Source organism: Oncorhynchus masou, chromosome 1 (assembly GCF_036934945.1).
Source record: "Oncorhynchus masou masou isolate Uvic2021 chromosome 1, UVic_Omas_1.1, whole genome shotgun sequence".
Classification (NCBI taxonomy): Eukaryota; Metazoa; Chordata; class Actinopteri; order Salmoniformes; family Salmonidae; genus Oncorhynchus; species Oncorhynchus masou.
Genome location: NC_088212.1, coordinates 48,020,535 through 48,040,556, shown reverse-complemented (window position 1 = coordinate 48,040,556; position 20,022 = coordinate 48,020,535). Strand labels below are relative to the sequence as shown.

Below are 20,022 nucleotides of genomic sequence, written 5' to 3'. Positions count from 1 at the left end.
CATGATATTCAAGTTCCATCTCTCTGATAACTTGAGCTGTCATGAAGTTTCAGACATGGTGAGGATGTTCCTTGCGCTAAGACGTACTGTAGTTTTGGGCCCTAGAAAACATGTTATCGAGCCCCTGATTTCCCGGGTGGGGCTTTCATCTAAAACTGTCATAGTATTTGTATCTGCCAAGGCAGCAGCTACTTTTGGTGGGCTCCGGCAGAATTAAGGCAGTTCTACAATGTTTTTAAACATGACAATAAATTCATAACAGAATTCACAACATACTAAGTGTGGGCCCTCAGGCCCATACTTCACTACCACATATCTATGGAGGGCCAGGTGCTGTGTTTAGTCTGTCATCTCACCTGCAACCTGCCCTGCATGGTTGAACCTGCCTGGCCCAAAACTCCACCTGTATAATGTACAGGATCACTGAAACAAGCAAGCTTCCCCAACAACGCCATGGAATTATGCATGGTTCATTTTCATAGATTGACTTGAAAACTAGATCAGTGATCATTGCAAAAATAACAGGTTAAACTGTTTTGATAAAATAATACAATTATTAGTGGGTCTTATGATTGTGGAAGGCTTATATTTAGCCTAGCCTTGAATTCATTAGATTATTGCTGACTGTTTGAAATGCGTTTTTTTTTTTTACAGTTTAATTGTACAAGAAAGCTTATTTAAAACATTCAATCTTTATATATATATTGTGAATTGCCCATAAGTATTAAAAAAATGGGAGATTCGATTCTTAGGCCATATCGCCCAGCCCTACTGACCAGCTTTGTTGTGATAGGGCGAAGTAAGGGGTGCCATGGTAACAGTGTTCAGATGGTTGCTATCTGATGACTAATGGCTGTAGAGAATGTGAAGATTAATTATACATTGATTTGGCCAAGATGGTTATGACTCAGTGATATCTTAGAGGATATTGTTATTTTTGTCTAGAGTGGCATCTTTTCCCCTTAAGAATATAATATGGTTTCAACATAAAATGTTTTTTTAGCTTTACAGTTCTACAGATCCTAGAAATCTAGTTTTTCAATGATAGCAGTTTACTATGACATCAAAACCAACACTGTATTTCCTAACCACTATCTGTCTCCAGGCGACACGTCTTCTACCTTTGGCACCACTGGAGGCGGGACCACGATCACCACGATGGCCAGGGCTGTGGCAGTGAGTCTCCCCAGCTGAACCACACTGACGCTGGGCTGAGCAGCTACCCTCACACAGCCTCCTCTAGAGGAGTGGGTCTATACAGGGTGGAGAGCAGGAACGGACAGACTCAGGAGGGTCAGAATGCCATGGAGGTGGACGGGGTCGGGGTCCTAGACCCCCGTGACACTAAGCGTCTGAAGCGGGCTCCCCCTGACCCCTGCCCCCCCGCCCTGCCCTCAGAGCACGGTTTCATAGCCAGCGTCCTGGACGGCTGCCGCTCCCACGAGCAGGGATGCTTCGCCCTTGCATACAGGAAGTGGCTAGACTCTGTGATTGGTCAGTGAGAGATGGACGGACAAAGTCATTGGTCAGTGAGAGGAGACGCTTCCTCCTCCACGGGAGATGGGTTACGGTTTAAATTTGCCCCTCTGGCACAGATTTAGGAACAGCTTACTCTCACCCAACCCCTAACCTTAACCATTAGGGCAAGAATTGTAAAATACTGTCCCTAGATCAGCGTCTAGTGGCTGGTAACATTATGCTCACTTTGAAGGCTCTGGAAGGGGGCTGGGGGATCTCAAAGTTATTTGTGGCCCCTCCCGTCTTCCTGGAAATGCCTGGACTCTGATTCGTCGGCAGAGCTTTGTCTGAGCCAATCCCCCTTTCAGAATGGAAATCTGAGTGTGGCTTTGCTCTGAGTCGTTCCACCTCAAAGCACAAGAAAGAGGACCACCAGATTGTTCTGAAATTGTTTCTGTAGTTAGTAAGAGGAGATACGATTAGCGTTCCTGTAACATTATTTTGTTGAAATATAATTAGATCTCTGAAATATTAAGCTAATTGATGTCGTCCAAATTGACCATTTTAATTTAAAAGATTCAGATTGTAGTCAAATATAGTACCCAACATCCAATTTGGGCCAAACATCTTCCTACCAATGCACCCCCCAAAAGATGTCAAAGACCACCCACGGACCCCCTACACCCCATGCCAATCCCACCCCAACAACCAGTATACAGTATCAGCTGTCTATGTTTGACAAGTAGTCTGAAGCTGTGGCTTGGAGTATTGCTTCTCCATACTAAGTAATGTATTCCCTGTGCATCTGGTGATGTTTCTTTCCTCCCTGTTCAGAGAAATTAGTAATTAAAGTGGCTTGCATTGGTTGTTAAGCAACAAAAGTGAAGCTTGCACAACTATGGGGAAAAACAGACCTGTTTGGCTTAGATTGTTGACAACATGTGAACTATATTTAGTCTCCAAATGTTTGTTCAACACATAAATACATTTTCACAATGAGCACTTGTTGACTCTCAAATACATTGTTAAAGTTGTTAGTTTGCATTTTTTTGCCATATTAGCATTGACATCTAATAAGTCAAAACACCTCAAAACATGACATGGTATCAAGAACACACTTCCGACACTCGCAATAACATCTGCTAACCATGTGTATGTGACCAATGAAAATATATTTTATTTGAAGATACAACTAGCTGAAATGAGACACATACGATTCCCCACATGGTAGCTTCTTGTCATTGTTGCTCGTTATCTCACCGTTCAGAATCATTACAAAGCACAGCTTCAGGCCACAACGATGTGTGCGCATAATTTTTGTGACGTTATCAGCCAACCGATCTATAGATTTTTACCACTAAATGCCACTGTTCCTGCTTTCCCGCAACTTTTTTATCCATTTTGCTGGTCTCATGTGTTTATATCACAATATTTCATTTTACAACTTTGGGTAGAAAACCAATAGATTTGTCTCCTCCATAAAAGCAATTCAGCTTGTTCTCATAGCAACTTAATGCTGAAAACCAACTCTTCTTGAATAGTCCAACAAGTGGCTGCTCTCTAAGAGGGCTATCCCGATGCAATTCTCATACAAAGACTTCCTTACAAGCCAAAAACTTTGATGGAGAAATTGGCTCGGGACTAAATGTTGTGACAGCCTTAATAAGTAATTAATTGCTTGGGCGGTCTTATGTGTTTCAATAAAATGGTCAGGAAACAGCTCTATAAAAGCATAAAAGAGTGTGATGGTATAGCAGGAACAGTGGCATCTGGTGGTCACAACGTGGTACTTTCACACTACTTCATGGTAAATAATGCAAACGACTTCAATACTATCAGGGGGGTAAAACATCAGTTTCATAGGGAATACATTACATAGTATGGAAAAGCAATACTCTAAACCACAGCGTCATACTACTTATTAATCATGGAGAACTGATACTGAATACTGGTTGGGGTGCGTGGGTGGCTTTTACATTTTTGGGGGGATTCCTCGTGTCTTACTCATTGGTAGGAAGAAGTTTGGTTTGGGAGTAAATTTATTTAATATTTTCTGAATCCTAAATTGCCGATTTGGGTGCAATTAATTAGCCTAATTTCTCCAAGATAAAATGTAAACAAAATAATGCTTCAGAAATACCTATCTTACCTGTTTCTTACTACAGAAACATTTTGAGAACAATCTGAGATGGTGGGTGTCATGGCTTGCTGAAATAATATGGAATGACTTCTCTGGAAGAGTATGGCTCGTATGGTCTGTTAGTAGCTTAGTTCAGGTACCTCAATACCTCAGGTCTCTTTCAATGTTAGGGACTGGAACAATTCTGTCAACCAATTCTGTCCGTCATTTGAGTTTTTTCACTTAAGAGATGTATTCTTCCGGTATCTTTCTTTTGTCTTCCAGTAACTAAATGTATTGTAGCAGAATAGGTTAAGTGAAGCTGCCAGGTTACAGGAGGCTAATCATCACAAATGTTGTTATCAGGTCAATTCAGAATTAAACTAAGGACCATAGTGAGATGAGCAGTGCAGCAAATCATTCATTGTCAACATACAAAAACAAAGAACAAAAAACTAGCAAAGCCATTATATGCCGATACCGCTATGTCATGCATCCCTACGGACAACATTTAGACTGAGCACAACCATGAACCAATGAAACTCATGCTGTAGCTCTCAGGGAAATTTAAGTATTTCACAAGGAGAGAGGAAAGTAAATAAAATCTAGCCTAGAGAAACAATTCTAGTTGATCCAGGTTTCTTCATACTTGGATGTGAAATATATCTATATATCAATGGTCTGAGTCACTTCAATCAGACAATGGTCTGAGTCACTTTAATTGTAGAGAGGTGCTCGATTGTAAAGACATGACTGCAAGCACATTCTAAAAATTATAATTTCCTCAGAAGGTTCTCTTGAAGTACTTAGCCCTCGAGTCTGTCAATGAGAATGATTACAGTACTGTATGTAAGCACAACTGGTATATAGGCTGTGTCACTGCTTTCCCTTTTTATTCAAGAACAACTTGGTGCTAGCCTGGTCCAAGATCTGTTTGTGCTTTTGCCTACCCCATTGTCATTGTCAAGGCAAACATTTTGCATGACAATTCCATAAGGAGTTGACAAGCGAGCAGAAACAGACTGGCACCAAGGCTAACTTGGTACCACAACCTCTATTTCTATTTTTGAGGGGGAACTATAATCCCCCCAGATCTGATCATCACATTTCTGCATCCCAAATGGTAATAGGGTGCCATTTGCGACACACTCATACTCTTCCTGGAGTGGTTGTTGCTGTATTTTTTTCACAGTTCTGTTTGTTTAGTCCTCTTAGTGATACCTGGGCTTGTATTCACAAAGTTTATCTGACGAGCGCTGCCTGATAAAGGATCAATTTTGGCCTTTTGATCTTCATGGTTACATGGTCTGGGGGTACTTAATCCTAGATCAGCACTACTAGTCTGAGACTCTTTATTAGAGATGTAACTCACTATTTACTGATACGCATTAGTCCCTAGTTCTAATGTTCAAGAGAGAACTGCGTTGAGTCATTGATCTACAAGTCATTTTGCATGCCAAAAAACCCCAGGCAATGTCGGTAGCCTAGCAAAGATTTTCCATTATATTGACAAGATAGTCGAGTGACCGCCCTCAAAGATGGAATGGAGGCGAGTTCAGGGGGGCCCATTATCGGGGCGGCAGGGTCGCCTAGTGGTTAGAGCGTTGGACTTGTAACCGAAAGGTTGCAAGTTCAAATCCCCGAGCTGACAAGGTACAGATCTGTCGTTCTGCCCCTGAACAGGCAGTTAACCCACTGTTCCTAGTCCGTCATTGAAAATAAGAATTTGTTCTTAACTGACTTGCCTAGTAAAATAAAGGTAAAATGAATAAATAAAATAAATTACCAATGAGAGGGCAGATACACGTGTGAACAACAGGCATCACTCTGATTATAACATTTTTTTCAATGCTGTGAAATGCCACTTGTGTCCACATATATCAGTGCATTTGTAACAACTTAATCATTACGAAACTAATATTCAATCAAATAACCTTCAAGTAGCAAATTAGCAATTCAATGTTTTTCTGACCCAATTCGACACTCATTGACCTCCATACAAAACTGTAATCCATTCTCCTTTTCATGAATTTATTCACAGGTAAATAGGTAAATATTTTTTTTTAAACCATAAAAATCATGTTTAAAATCAGTACAACCGACTGTCATTAAGGCAAAGGTTGGCTACTTTGAAGAATCTCAAATATTAAATATATTTTGATTTGTTTAACCTTTCTGGCGCAGGCGTTCCGCTAGCGACCCACCTCGACAACATCCGGTGAAATTGCAGAGCGCCAAATTCAAAATACAGAAATAGTCATAATAAACTTTTTGTTAATCCAGCCGCTTTGTCAGATTTCAAAAAGGCTTTATGGCGAAAGCATACCATGCAATTATTTGAGGACAGCGCCCCGATTACAAAAAGCATACAAACATTTTACAACCAAATAAAGGAATTGCAAAAGTCAGAAATAGGGATAAATGTAACGGTTTTCTTCTGGTGAGAGAGGCAGACCAAAATGCAGTGTGGTTAGTTTTGTACATCTTTAATAAAGATGAAAAATACAACAATCTACAAAACAAGAAACGTGAAAAAACTGAAACAGTCCTATCTGGTGCCACAAACACAAAGACAGGAACAATCACCCACAAAACCCAACACAAAACAGGCTACCTAAATATGGTTCCTAATCAGAGACAATGACTAACACCTGCCTCTGATTGAGAACCATATCAGGCCAAACATAGAAATAGACACACCAGACACACAACATAGAATGCCCATCCAGCTCACGTCCTGACCAACACTAAAACAAGGAAAACACACAAGAACGATGGTCAGAACTTGACAATAAAATTAATCACTTACATTTGAAGATCCTCAAATGGTTGCAGTCACAAGAGTCCCAGCTACACAATAAATGTTAGTTTTGTTCGATAAAGTCTCTCTTTATATCCCAAAAGCTCTGTTTTGTTGGCGCGTTTTGTTCAATAATCCACTGGCTCAAAGGCGGTCAACATGCAGACGAATACATCCTAATAGTACCGGTAAAGTTTGTTGAAACATGTCAAACGTTGTTTATAATTAATCCAGGTTGTTAATTGTCTAAATAATCGATAATATTTCAACCGGACAATAGCGTATTCAATCTAAAGGAAAAACAACGAAGGGCACGCACTCGGTCATGCGCGCAAACCAGCTCTGCATTCTTCTTCAGTCCACTGACAGAAAGCTTTCATTCTAATTTATTTTTCAGAAAACAAGCCAAAAACAATGTATAAAGACTGTTGACATCTAGTGGAAGCCATAGGATCTGCAATCTGAGTCCCAACCCATTAGGTACTCTTAAGTATCCCACTTCCTGGATGGATTTTCTTCAGGTTTTCAACTGCCATATCAGTTCTGTTATACTCATAGACATTATTTCATAGACATTATTTTACATTATCTACCAATTATATGCATATCCTAGCTTCTGAGTTTGAGTAACAGGCAGTTGTCTTTGGGCACGCTTCTCATCCAGACGTCAAAATACTGCCCCCAAGCCATAAGAAGTTTAAAAAAAAATGTTTTACTACATGATTCCATATGTGTTATTTCATAGTTTTTATGTCTTAGCTATTATTCTACAATGTAGAAAATAGTACAAATAAAGAAAACCCCTTGAATGAGTAGGTGTTTTAAAACTTTTGAACGGCAGTGTATGTAATGGGGAATAGATAAAACATAAATAACCAAAGGACAAACAATTCACACAATAATCTCACATGAGTTGACTTTAGATTTTTAGCATTTTAATTCCGATATTACTTTATGAAATCTTTAGAAAATAATTGCCTCCATGTTCCCATGGTCAGATTTTGCCTATAGACTACTTTGAAGAAAGGGAAGACATGCTTGATAATATGAAATAAAACATTCAGGTATCAAAAAAGTAAGTATGTTATATATCGCCATTTATCGGCCAATTGCCGGCTACCGGAAACCCTGGCACACACAGACAGAGAAGTCAGCTAAAACAGATCTAGATACGTTTTGAATTGAAATTGAAAGGGAAAGATGCACTTCCCTACTCTTTATGAATACAGGCCCTGGCTGAAGGCATGCATTATTGCTCAACAATAGTACCAGATCTGTTTGTTCTCTTGTCTACTCTATTGCTGTCCTTGTCAATCCAAACAATGTTTTGTTTGGCATGACAATGGGTGACAACAGCACAACTATATATACACCTTCCCAGAAGAGTGGGGGCTGATATAGCAGCAAAGGGGGGACCAACTCCATATTAATGCCCATGATTTTGGAAAGAGATGCTCGACGAGTGTCCACATACTTTTGGTCGTGTAGTGTATGTAACCGGCAATAACTGGCCTGAATACCTCTCATTCAGCACGACATTCAAAATGGCCGCCTTTCTTTGGGCCAACAGCATCAAGGGCGAGGCAGCTCGTCTCATTCAATGTTTTTGATGTTTCAGTGTTTTTTAAATCTTTCTTCCCTGGATAGTAACTTGGCTCCCACTAACTTGACAGCTTTTCAGTCCAGTGGGGTTTTACTACAAAGCAGGATCAATGAGTTAGCTGGCTAATTTCAATTAACAACCAGAAATAGCTATTGATTTTCTAGTCCATTGAGAAAGCTCAACTTAGATATGTGTTTCTGGTTGTGTTTCTGATATGTGTTTCTGGTTTAGACCATGCCCGTTTCAAACTTATCTTTGTAAAACATATTTTTTTAAATAGTTTGGCAAGCTGGCTAACTCATTAATCCTGCTTTGTTGTATACCCCTCATATCTCACAGACCCACTGATCTGGGCATTAAAGGCGTATGATTTAAAGCTTGTTGTCATTAGGAGTCAGTGAAAGCATTGTTTAGGAAGAGTTTATTTTATGCTTACAGCACTATCTCCATAGAAATAGGATTTATGGATAGAATGGATTCTATTTATATGACTGTCTCTCAGTTCAGCACATACCATTAAAGGGATAGTTTGGGATTTTGAGTCAGACAAACTTGTGGATACCATTTGTATGTCTCTGCGTCCAGTATGAAGGAAGTTTGGGGTAGTTTCATCAGCCAATGCTAACTAGCATTTGCACATTGACTGGAAGTTAGAGTAATGACTAGAACTGCTAGCATTGCACTAACGCTAGTTAGCAACTTCCTTCAAACTGAACACAGAGACATAAAAATTGTATACACAAGTTCAAATGACTGGAGTAGTACACAAAGGGCTTCATTGCCAAAATACTGATCTATCCCTTTATAGGATTATACACATTAAGAAATGTTTTTGATCCATTCTCTGCTCGTTTTTCTCAACCTACAGTATATACTTGAGGTATTCAATCAAACACTGAGCTATGGCTTCTGTAATAAGTAATATAACCAGATAATAGGTTACTCTATGGTAAATATGGTATAAAGACCTATCTTTTGGTAGTGTTACAATGATACTTGTTACATTATGTCAAGGTAAATCATCTAAGTTTGTGTTTTATAAGAATGACATTACATTCCCTAACCTGTATATTCACAGAACATATCTTTAGACTGACACATACTCGCACGGTACATATTCCGGTAGGGTTACATTTTGTAAGAAAGGGCCCCTGTCCTGTACCTTTTGTAAATGTAATTTGTTTAGTTGCACAAACCACTATGAACATGATAATAATAACGGCAGAACACTTCTTCCACCCTTTATTGGTCATAGACTAATAGATCAATATTTTATAGAGGAGCAGCTCTGATGAACATTGGGCTTCTTCTGTATTATTTTCTGTAAGGTGCAAATGGGATATTTGCAGCTGTTTTCGTAATTAATTTTCCAGCCCCCTCTCAGTTTAAAGGCATAGTTCACCCAAATTACAAAATGAAACATTGCTTTCCTTACCTTACCCATAGACTGCTTACAGGGTATGACAGCAATCCATGCTTTGGTTTAGTTTCCCTGGAACTGTTTCCACATGCTAACATTGTAACATTTGTGGCACAAATCCCATTTAAGTCATTGGACCGATATTCGCTTTTTTCAAGCATCATGAACTATACCTTTTAAGTGGCAGGGCTGAATTAGGCTGAATCAAGTCTAAGATTATTGCTTTAAATGAATAGTTCACCTTTCTGTCTTCTCCTCTTACATCGATACTTCACCACCTATGTATCTCTTCTTAAAGGGATAGTTCCCCTACTCCAACCTGCAGTTAACCTCTCTTATCTTAGATGCATCCTCCTGCAGATCTGCCCCTAAGTCACACCAGCTCATTTGTCAAAGTGGTTATTATACAATACTGTATTATGTGTCTGAGCCACTGCCCACAGGGCAGGCACGTCAGATTCTCTGTCGGATAGGGAGGGATACTGCTATAGAGTAGGTTGGGAAAACGTTTCCATTTGTATTAGAGACAGACTTGTATTTCTGTTAGGTGTCTGAGCCCTCTCGTCGAGGTGCTACTTAACAGGGCCAGTATGCACAAAGCGTATCTAGGAGTCCTGATCTAGGATCAGTTTTGTCTTTTTGATCATAATAAATAATATTATATGGATAGTTGGGACCTGATCCTATATCAGCTCCCTACTTCAAGACACTTTATGAATACAGGCTTAGGCTACTGTCGTGTGTATCTGTAATGTGATCAGAACAGGCACTGGTATGAAGCATGTGGACGAGGGAGACAATGTCAACACAGACAGACAGACAAACAAACAAGCTGGGAGTGAGCTTGGTAGTTGCCACTGAAGTATTCTCTTCACGGCTGCCGCATAACAAAATGTGACAGAGCTCAAATGGATCAAAAACCAAACTGACGTTTTGAGTGGAAGGAGCAGGGGCATGCTCTTCAGCGCTTGTAGCACAACATAACAATCAACTTGCAACTGTATATCGTTCCCAAGAGGCTTAGCAAGACGCGCTTGAGACATAGGCCTAGACAAGCATTCATAAAACATTCATAATGCCACTGTGAACAGACAAAGCAGCTTATAACAGCCTATGACAACAGCTATACACACAGTACTAAGGTGATGTAGCTTTAGTGTGTTTTAGGGGCAGTAATGTGTGAAGAAGTCTTCAGCCATTGCGGTGGTCAGTCACACAAGCTGGGAAACACATCATGGCTGTTGTAGGTGGATATGGGAACAGCCACAGTGTCTGTCCTGTTGGAGATCATTGCAGAAAGAGTTCAAATGCAGCCTTTACCCTTCTATCACTTAATTTGGATACTGTGTGCAGTGTGTCGGCCATACGTCTGCCCTGTCCTGCCGAAGGCACTTTTGTTTTTAGTTCACAACATTTTACCTACGAGGGCTTCCATTTAACTCCTACTACTACCATGTTCTCTGTTACCTATGTTTGGAGTCATTAAGAAGACTGTATATAACCTAAGCATTATGTAAGAGACCCTTCTCATCTCAAAACCAATGTGTCCTGAATTATGAAAATAATTTGTCAAACTATCAAAGCTACATTTGGTTTTTGTTGTTTTTAGTTTTCTCTGAGCTGTCACTTGTTGTTAGCTGTCATTGAGTAGTTTTCATTCTGTCTGTGTCAGCGTCTTTTGAATGAATGAACACAAGCATATCCTTACTCTTTTTACCACGTGGGTTTGTTGTATTGCATACTAGGCCTACTTACAGACATTAGAATACAAACGTTAGAATATAGGAATTGTACATCAACTCAGCAAAGAAAGAAATGTCCTCTCACTGTCACCTGCGTTAATTTTCAGCAAACTTAACGTGTAAATATTTATGAACATAAGATTTAACTGAGTCATAAACTGTACAAATTCCACAGACACGTGACTAACAGAAATGGAATAATGTGTCCCTAGACAAAGGGGGGTGTCAAAATCAAAAGTAACAGTCAGTATCTGGTGTGGCCACCGGCTGCATTAAGTACTGCAGTGCGTCTCCTCCTCATGGACTGCACCAGATTTTCCAGTTATTGCTGTGAGATGTTACCCCACTCTTCCACCCAGGTACCTGCAAGTTCCTGGACATTTCTAGGGGGAATGGCCCTAGCCCTCACCCTCCGATCCAACAGGTCCCAGACGTGCTCAATGGGATTGAGATCGGGGTTCTTTGCTGGCCATGGCAGAACACTGACATTCCTGTCTTGCAGGAAATCACGCACAGAAAGATCAGTATGGCTGCTGGCATTGTCATGCTGGAGGGTCATGTCAGGATGAGCCTGCAGGAAGGGTACCACATGAGGGAGAAGGATGTCTTCCCTCTAACGCACAACGTTGAGATTGCCTGCAATGACAACAAGCTCAGTCCGATGATGCTGTGATACACCGCCCCAGACTATGACGGACCCTCCACCTCCAAATCGATCCCGATCTAGAGTACAAGCCTCGGTGTAATGCTCATTCCATTGACGATAAATGCGAATCCGACCATCACCCCTGCTGAGACAAAACCGCGACTCGTCAGTGAAGAGCACTTTTTGCCAGTCCCGTCTGGTGTTTTTCAGAGTCCGTAGAAAGGCCTCTTTAGTGTCCTAAGTTTTCATAACTGTAACCATAATTGTCTACCTTCTGTAAGCTGTTAGTGTCTAAACGACCGATCCACAGGTGCATGTTCATTAATTGTTTATGGTTCATTGAACAAGCATGGGAAACTGTGATTAAACCCTTTACAATGAAGATCTGTGAAGTTATTTCGAATTTTACGAATTATCTTTGAAAGACAGGGTCCTGAAAAGGGGCTGTTTCTTTTTTTGCTGAGTTTATATGCAGAATCATTATTTTTTACAAAGGTTAATTTAGTTTTTAAAAGATAATGTAGCTTCTTACTTTCTTTGTACTTTTTCTAATTTATTGTAAAATTGTTTTTGGAGGGTGTGACCAATGTTAATATGCCTAGCAGCTCATCTTTGATTATTTCTGTATTTATTTAGAGTAATACAATTAATTCTATATACTGTTTCAACATAAATATAGTTTTTATCAACTGCTTACCAAGTTTAATAAAGATCATCATCTGGAATACACAACTTTGTCACTACCTGATGTAAAATAGGTGAAGAATGGGTTGTCGGGGAAAATACGTAATAAGCATGTTGGTAATGGTAAACTATTTTTTTTTTTACATCTCTGACTAAAACTTCCTTGCTATTCCATTGCCATAGAATACTTCTCTCTTTCACGTGTGCCTATCTAGCTAAATGTTTGTACATCACATGACAGCCTATAAATGGAATCCAGTTATTTCCCCATGACTAACTAAGTACAGAACTGAAAAGAATAATTGAACTGACATACAATATAGCATGGTTATATGAAGCGGACCAGAAATGTGTGTACTCTAGTTGAAGACAATATAAGCCTTTCAAGACCGCTGAAGCGGCCATCCAGTGCTGGACAAAGTTCCCCCCATTTAAAGATGCTTTTGGATTGTTTGTAATCCCCCTCTGATGTCACGGTGGCTGAGGAGGGGGGGTAGGGGAGGGAGGCAGCTCGCTCACAGCACAACACAGACCGACTGCTGCCCAGCCTAGCCGGGTAGAGTGAGAGAGGTGTGGAACGAAAGATGGTGGAATTGCAGGGAATGGAACGGACCGCAAGCTTGCAGAAACATCGATATTGAAGAACCTGAGGTGAGATGAATTACCGTTGATTCGAGCGAATTGCTTGTGAACGCACGGTTAAGTGTGCATGCGATGGGGTTTCAAACAAGGCAACACTTTCCGAGTATTTTTGTGAACGAACTGTAGCACTAGCAGAGATTGTCTGGGCGAATGGCACTTGAGTGGCCAGGGTAGCCCAGTCATCCTGCTGCCGATACGTTTTCATGGTCATGGCCAGCGGGAGATTGTTGATCCATATAAGCAATACAAGAGTTAGGCTAAAAGGTATCAATGTAGCGGAGGGAATCATTTAAACGCCCACTTTGTTTTCATGAAACAAACATTCTATGCGGCGGATAGAATATTTTCTAGGCCAGGTCATTCATTTGCAGATGTTCCGAAGGCATTGATAAGCTTCATTTTAAAACAATAGAAAATATTAGATATAATAAACTACAGCAATTTATCTATAGACAACATTATTTTCTAAATTTCAGGAGATTAAAAATTGTGATGTTGCGGAGATGATGCTTTAAATTGCGCAACAAGTGCATTCGTTTTCTATTCTGTTTTTTTCCCCTTATTTTTTAAAATTAATATAACAGTGCTTGGCTACGTGACAGTTAGGCTATAACGGGTTTGCTTTGCATTAGGTTCCATGGCATGAGGCTACATCCCTAACTTGATGGCTTTGCCAAAAAATAGGTGTTTTTTTCCGAGTGATGCGGCCCCTCCTAAATCTGACCAGGCTGGCCACAACAGTGCTATTGATCTGGCTGGGCTCTGGTCTGATTCATCCTTTTGCAGACTTGGCTTCTGTAACAAGAGAGCATTCATTACGATGCGTTTATAATTGTTACTGCCTCGCAGCTGCCTCCGTTGTCCACGGGGACCGGTGCAAGATCGGTGTTTTGTGCCAAATAGTGGCGAATGGCGGTCCGGGCCAGGAATACGCAAGCGTAGTAGGTGCTTCGGATTTTGCATTCCTGAAAATATTCGTCCCAATTGTCGCCTTGGCTCATCCGTTTCGGAGCAGGTGGCAAGGAAAAAACTATTGACGTAATTAAAGTAAAAGTATGTTACGTTAATGTTTTGGGGTTTATGAGTTGTTTCTGGGTTTTCTGTATTCATAGCTCTCCGCTTGTCTGTGTTTTTTTCCACAGACTAGTCGCAGCGCACGCGTTCTCTTCATCCTACGGATGATGCAGGTCGCAGAAAAGCAGTACCCCGCCTATATGTCATGTGTTGTCTATATGGGTGGAGATTGATTGGTCGCATTTTTATTCTTCAATAGCATCAAAATACGTGGTTCACAACCAAATGCTATTTGGAGAACTGCAAAAACATACGACCCCAGCCATTAATTATCACATAAATATTAGGTTTAAAGTTCTGTGGAACAGTATGTAATGTCAACCACTACTGAACCGTATCATAAATGTAACGTTACTAATTTACTTGTGGAATCGCTCATACAGTGCAACTTGAAATAGATCCATGATCACGCTAACAAGTCACAACAAAGCCAACTTCAAATTCTGACATCCAGTGGCGGATGTAGGTATAGGCGACATGGGCAACCGCCCAGCTGCACCAGGCGCCCGCACAAAAAAAAACAAAAAAACATTCGGAATGGTGGCATTTGCGCAATCAGTTTTCTATCGCTTATTTTCAGGTCACGTCAATGATATCATGTCACTGTGTGGGACGTCGATTAACCTTGTCGGAGTGGGCGACCTGATTCTAGTTTGTGAGCTAGGCAGGTTACTCCTGCCTGGGAAGATTTCCGACTCAGAAGTTGAGATGATGAAGCCGGACTAGGAGCAGGGGAATCTTTCAAATTGCGCACCTCTAACTTTGTACAGTACTAATGCAATTAAGTTGTGCAATTTAGTTTGTGTTTCTTGTTTGCGGTGCAATAGTGTAATAATCAGGTTATTTTCTTTATAAGTGTGTTATTCTATTGTGTATTTGTGTGATATAGGATTTGTGCAATTTAGTTTTATTTGTGTGTTTTCTGTTAGCAATAGGGTAATAATTTGATTCTCTTTTTATTTATATACTACAATTTGTTTCTATCTGTCTTGTACTTATTTTTTATATTTCTGAGTTCTATTTTTGTATATATGTTTTTATTTATATAGTTTTAAATGTTATGATTATTTATTTGTGTTGTTCCAAATGTCTGGTTGTTTTTTGGGGGGGGGGAGCATACAAGCAAGAACCGCCACTGCCGACATCCATAGCATGTGAGTTTCAAGTTTGGGGAAGCATTTTTTTCACCTTTACAGGCATCTATCATTGCACTTGTAGATAGGCTTGGCTTATACTGGGCCTTGACGATACTGGGCCAATTGTGCGCCGCCCTTTGGGACTCCCAATCACGGCCGGTTGTGATACAGCCTGGAATCGAACCAGGATCTGTAGTGACGCCTCTAGCACTGAGATGCAGTGCCTTAGACTGCTGCGCCACTCGGGAGCAGTCAAATAACTCAATCACTGTTAGCGGAACAGACAGTTCTGAACAGCGGCCACAACTTTGGTTGGTCGCTCGGAGGCGGTCGGGTAGGTCCTGAAGCACACCGTTGCCTCGTTTTGTATCACATTCCAATGATGAAACTAAGGGGGACAAAAATGCAATTTCAGCATGTTTGGGGGGGGGGTTCTGAACAATGCATGCTTGAGCTCAGTGAAAAACTAAACCTAATCAGAGATGTTTCTTCTCCTTTCTTTGCATAGGAAATGTGGCCTTTGATAAACACATTTCATGCAGTTCTACTATGCTTTATATGACTGGAGACATAAGCAACATATTTTTGAGTACAACACATTAGTAGCCTACTCTATTGACACTGACAAACAGATCAGTAAAAATGACCATGTCTTAATCTTACCTGACCAAATTCACATAGAAATGTGAGTTATAGATCTACCATTCCACTTGAAACCAAGTTGAAGAAGCAGTAGATGTGTGCTATTTCTATGCTTCCCGTTCTTACATTTTGTTTTTGTGTCTTTTACTTTCGGTTTTGTACACTCAGCTTCAAACAGCTGAAACAACAATATTTTTGGTTGCGGAAAATACATTTCACAGCGGTTTAGATGGTACAATGATTCTCTACACTATGCTAGCTTATTTTGTCACACAAACTGAAATTAGGCAAGCTGTTAGAGTTTAAGCAGCCAGGAAATGCAGGATTTTCTGCGTAGTGTAATTTTAAATGCAACCATCTAATCGCTAAAAACTTTCCAATGGTACTGATCCAATGATAATGACAGTGATTATTCACGCACTCACCAGGGATATGGTTTTGCTCTCCGCTGCTGCCAATAAGATAGGCTACTGTTCGCTCAATTGGTAGTTGAGAATTGTAAGCAATAGCCATTAGCTTTCTAAACTATGTTTCTCCTACGACTGTATTTTTGAAATATTGCAATAGGCCTGTTTAACTACTTTTCACTGACCACGGCAATTCAACAATCAGCTATTTGTTAGGCTATTTGCCAAGCGCTGCCCAAATTGCAGGTTTAAAACAATCCACAGCAAATTTTTTAAAGATTCGAATGATCCTCTTTGGCCAAATCATACACTCTGGTGTAGAATTTTGAATGATTTTATTTATTTCTGTATAGGCATTTTGTAATTATATATCACATTTAATTTACTTTAGAGGAAGCTTATCTTCCCTTAACCTATTGGACGTGCCGCCAATGTCGACATCAATGTGAAAGTAACCAGTGCATAAAATAGCTGGCTGCAAGGTTTACAAGGCTGAGTTCAAATACCAACATCAAATTCAAAATACAATGAGCGCACTGCCTAAACGGCAGACAAACAAAGCAAACTGTCTGGCACTGCCTATGCTCTCTGTGGTGAAAAAGGCGTGCAGGCTGGCAGCTTCTCTCTCAGCGATGCTCCGCATGGTCCTAAAGCCAGCTCTCAATTACAGCCATTTTGGCGGGATTGGAATGATTTTTGTCTACATTTTTTATAGCCTACGTTGACATTTTCTGTCTTGAGCTAGTGTATGGCGCCTGCCATACCCAACTGTAACCCGTCTTGATACCCCTCTTGATGTTCATGGTGACAATAGTCAACCCCCTTCAAAGGTACATAGACACATTATGTGCATTTGCTGAAAAGGCTGCTTCTGTTAAATGTTTCTGACACAGATACTAGCCCCACAGTGTTGCTAAATAAGTCTTACTTCCTCCAACTAACCTTATAGTCTTTTGAGATTAGCGGGTGTGTGTTTGTTTAGGCTATCAGCGTAAGAAGCATATGGCGCGTGTAGTCCGAGGGAGGGAGGGTAAGGACCAGAAATATATCACTGCTTTAAAAGGATTTACAGAATTCTTGATCCTCTTCTTCCATGTTGAGCCAGTAAGCTGTGTAATTGCTGAATAGGATGTATTATAAACGGTTCATCACCATGGAAATGGTCATAAATAGGACAGGGTTGATATCTAATTGAAAGACTAATAGGGTTAGTCCAGTGGTTAGCCAACCTGGTCCGAGCTTGGTGTGTGCAGGCTTTTGTTCCAGCCCTCCACTGGCTGTTTTGTCGAGCAGTTCATAAGTTGAATCAGGTGTGTTATTGCTGGGCTGCAGTAATATTCTGCACACCCAGTAGCTCTCTAATCGATTATGTGAAAGTTGTGGAAGTTTAAGGAGCTTCATGACCGTAATTGATTCTGGCATTTGACTTTAGTGTGTGCATTTGATTTCTGCGGCTCCCTTTGGCAAACACTCAAGTGCATTTGTCTTGGAAAGGAGAGAAGGAAGGGGTAGAGATCACAGATCAGAAATGCCCTTTCTCTGGGCAGAGGAGGAGGAGTGAGGCTGTATTGTCCTGGTGTGTTAGGCCAATCTGTGACCTTTCACTGGAGCCGTCTGTCTGTCCCTGATTCAGAAAGAGATGTGATTGGTGGATATCAGGCAGAATGAGATGTGGTTAGAGCTACTTCAGAATAAGATGTGATTGGTTGAACAGCAGGCATACCTACATGGCAGGCTTTCTGCTGGGGTGGAGGTTGTCAAGAGGAAGAATGCTACAAAAGCTGAGAGATATGAGTGAAGGAGAGGGGGAGAGAGAATGGATGGGGGTAGTGAGGGAATAGCGAGATAGAGGGGGAGTGAGGGGAGGAGATGGAGAGTGAGAGATGGGGACTCTGACCTACAGAAAGAACTTCTGGTGTGAACACCCCCTCCCCTTCCTACCTCCTCCCTCAGCTCCCCTCTGAGATATGGAAGTCAGAGTTGTGGAATTGGTTTCCATGACTAATTTTCTCTCCAAGGAGAGAGAGAGAGAGGGAGAGAGAGAGAGAGAGTGTGTTTTAGCACTCTGCGTGGTCCTTTTTCGGGCTCCCAAGTGGCGAAAATGGCCTCTCTTGCATCTCAGTGCAAGAGAGGTGTCCCTACAGTCCCTGGTTCGAATCCAGGCTGTATCACACCCGGCCGTGATTGGGAGTCCCATAGGTCGGCGCACAATTGTCCCAGTGTCATCCGGGTTTGGCTTAAATAAATACAATTTCAGAGGCGAAAATGTACATCTGTTATTGACCAGCATGTTGAGAGAGATAGAATATATCGGGCTAGTATCAATATCACTCTACTCATTCACACACAGCTGTTCATTCTCACACACACACACACACACACACACACACACACACACACACACAGCATAATATTGCTATTATTTTGGGGACCCTTAAAGATGTTGTTGAAGGAGTTGTTTTTAATTTGTCATTCTTCACTATAAGTGTTTCATTGTCTGTCTCTGTCATAATGGTTGTTAGTTTAATTGCAGTACTGTCAGTGTCTCATCATTCTTAGCAGTTGTTTTCTCAGTTACTCACTGTCAACGTCTGCACTGGCTGCCTACCCACACTACTCTCTGCTACGTGCATATAGATTACTCCTTTTCATTTACTCTCCAATGGAGTGATAACAAGAGGAGGAGAGATGTTTTGGAGATTACAATCAGAGATGGTCTATTACAATTATGAACTACCTTCTTGCCCTTTGTGCTGTTGTTGTCTGTGCCCAATAATGATTGTACCATGTTTTGTGCTTCTACCATGTTGTGCCCCTGCCATGTTGTTATGTTGTGTTGCTACTATGCAGTGTTGTCATGTGTTGCTGCCTCACAGATCTCTCTTTATGTTGTGTTGTCGGGATGTGTGTTTTGTCCTATATATATATTTGTAATTTTAGTTATTTTTAATCCCAGCAGGAGGCCTTTTGGCTTTTGGTAGGCCATCATTGTAAATAAGAATTTGTTCTTAACTGACTTGCCTAGTTAAATAAAGGTTACATTTCAAAAACATGAAATTGACGTGGTTTCACCTCTCTTAATGCATGTTTTTCACAACACAGTATGTTGTTTGCTAAAATTTAATAAACAAGGTGATGGCTCATTCCCACATGGTTGGGGTATTTTACTAGTTTATGTACAGTATTATGCAGAGTAGGTGTCCAAACCAGTCAAAAGTTTGGACACCTACTCATTCAAGGGTTTTTCTTTATTTTTACTATTTTCTACATTGATGTCTTCACTATTACTCAACAAAACTATGAAATAACACATATGGAATCATGTCGGTACCAAAAAAGTGTTTAACAAATCAAAATATATTTTCAATGAGATTCTTCAAAGTTGCCAACCTTTGACTTGATGACAGCTTTGCACACTCTTCTCTTGGCATTCTCTTAACCAGCTTCACCTGGAATGATTTTCCAACTATCTTGAAGGAGGTCCCACATATGCTGAGCACTTGTTTGGCTGCTTTTCCTTCACTCTGGGGTACAACTCATCCCAAACCATCTCAATTGGGATGAAGTTGGGTGATTGTGGAGGCCAGGTCATCTGATGCAGAACTCCATCACTCTCCTTCTTGGTCAAATTGCACTTACACAGCCTGGA

General features: G+C 40.7%; 2 protein-coding genes across 3 annotated transcripts in view; both read left to right on the top strand.

The window, feature by feature from the left end:
- LOC135545663 (protein prenyltransferase alpha subunit repeat-containing protein 1-like) overlaps positions 1-10,986 on the top strand; it is a 91,531-nt gene extending 80,545 nt beyond the window's left edge. For both annotated transcript variants that reach the window (XM_064973448.1, XM_064973440.1), the window contains one exon: positions 1,106-10,986. In XM_064973448.1, coding sequence (XP_064829520.1) covers positions 1,106-1,502 — 397 coding nt within the window. In that variant the 3' untranslated portion in view covers positions 1,503-10,986. The remainder of the gene's footprint in view (positions 1-1,105) is intronic.
- Positions 10,987-12,718: 1,732 nt separating this feature from the next.
- The window catches only part of LOC135545656 (amyloid-beta A4 precursor protein-binding family A member 1-like), a 109,865-nt gene continuing 102,561 nt past the window's right edge, over positions 12,719-20,022 (top strand). Inside the window, 1 exon segment of the mRNA XM_064973427.1 lies at positions 12,719-13,123. The gene's annotated coding sequence lies outside the window, so the exon portion shown is untranslated.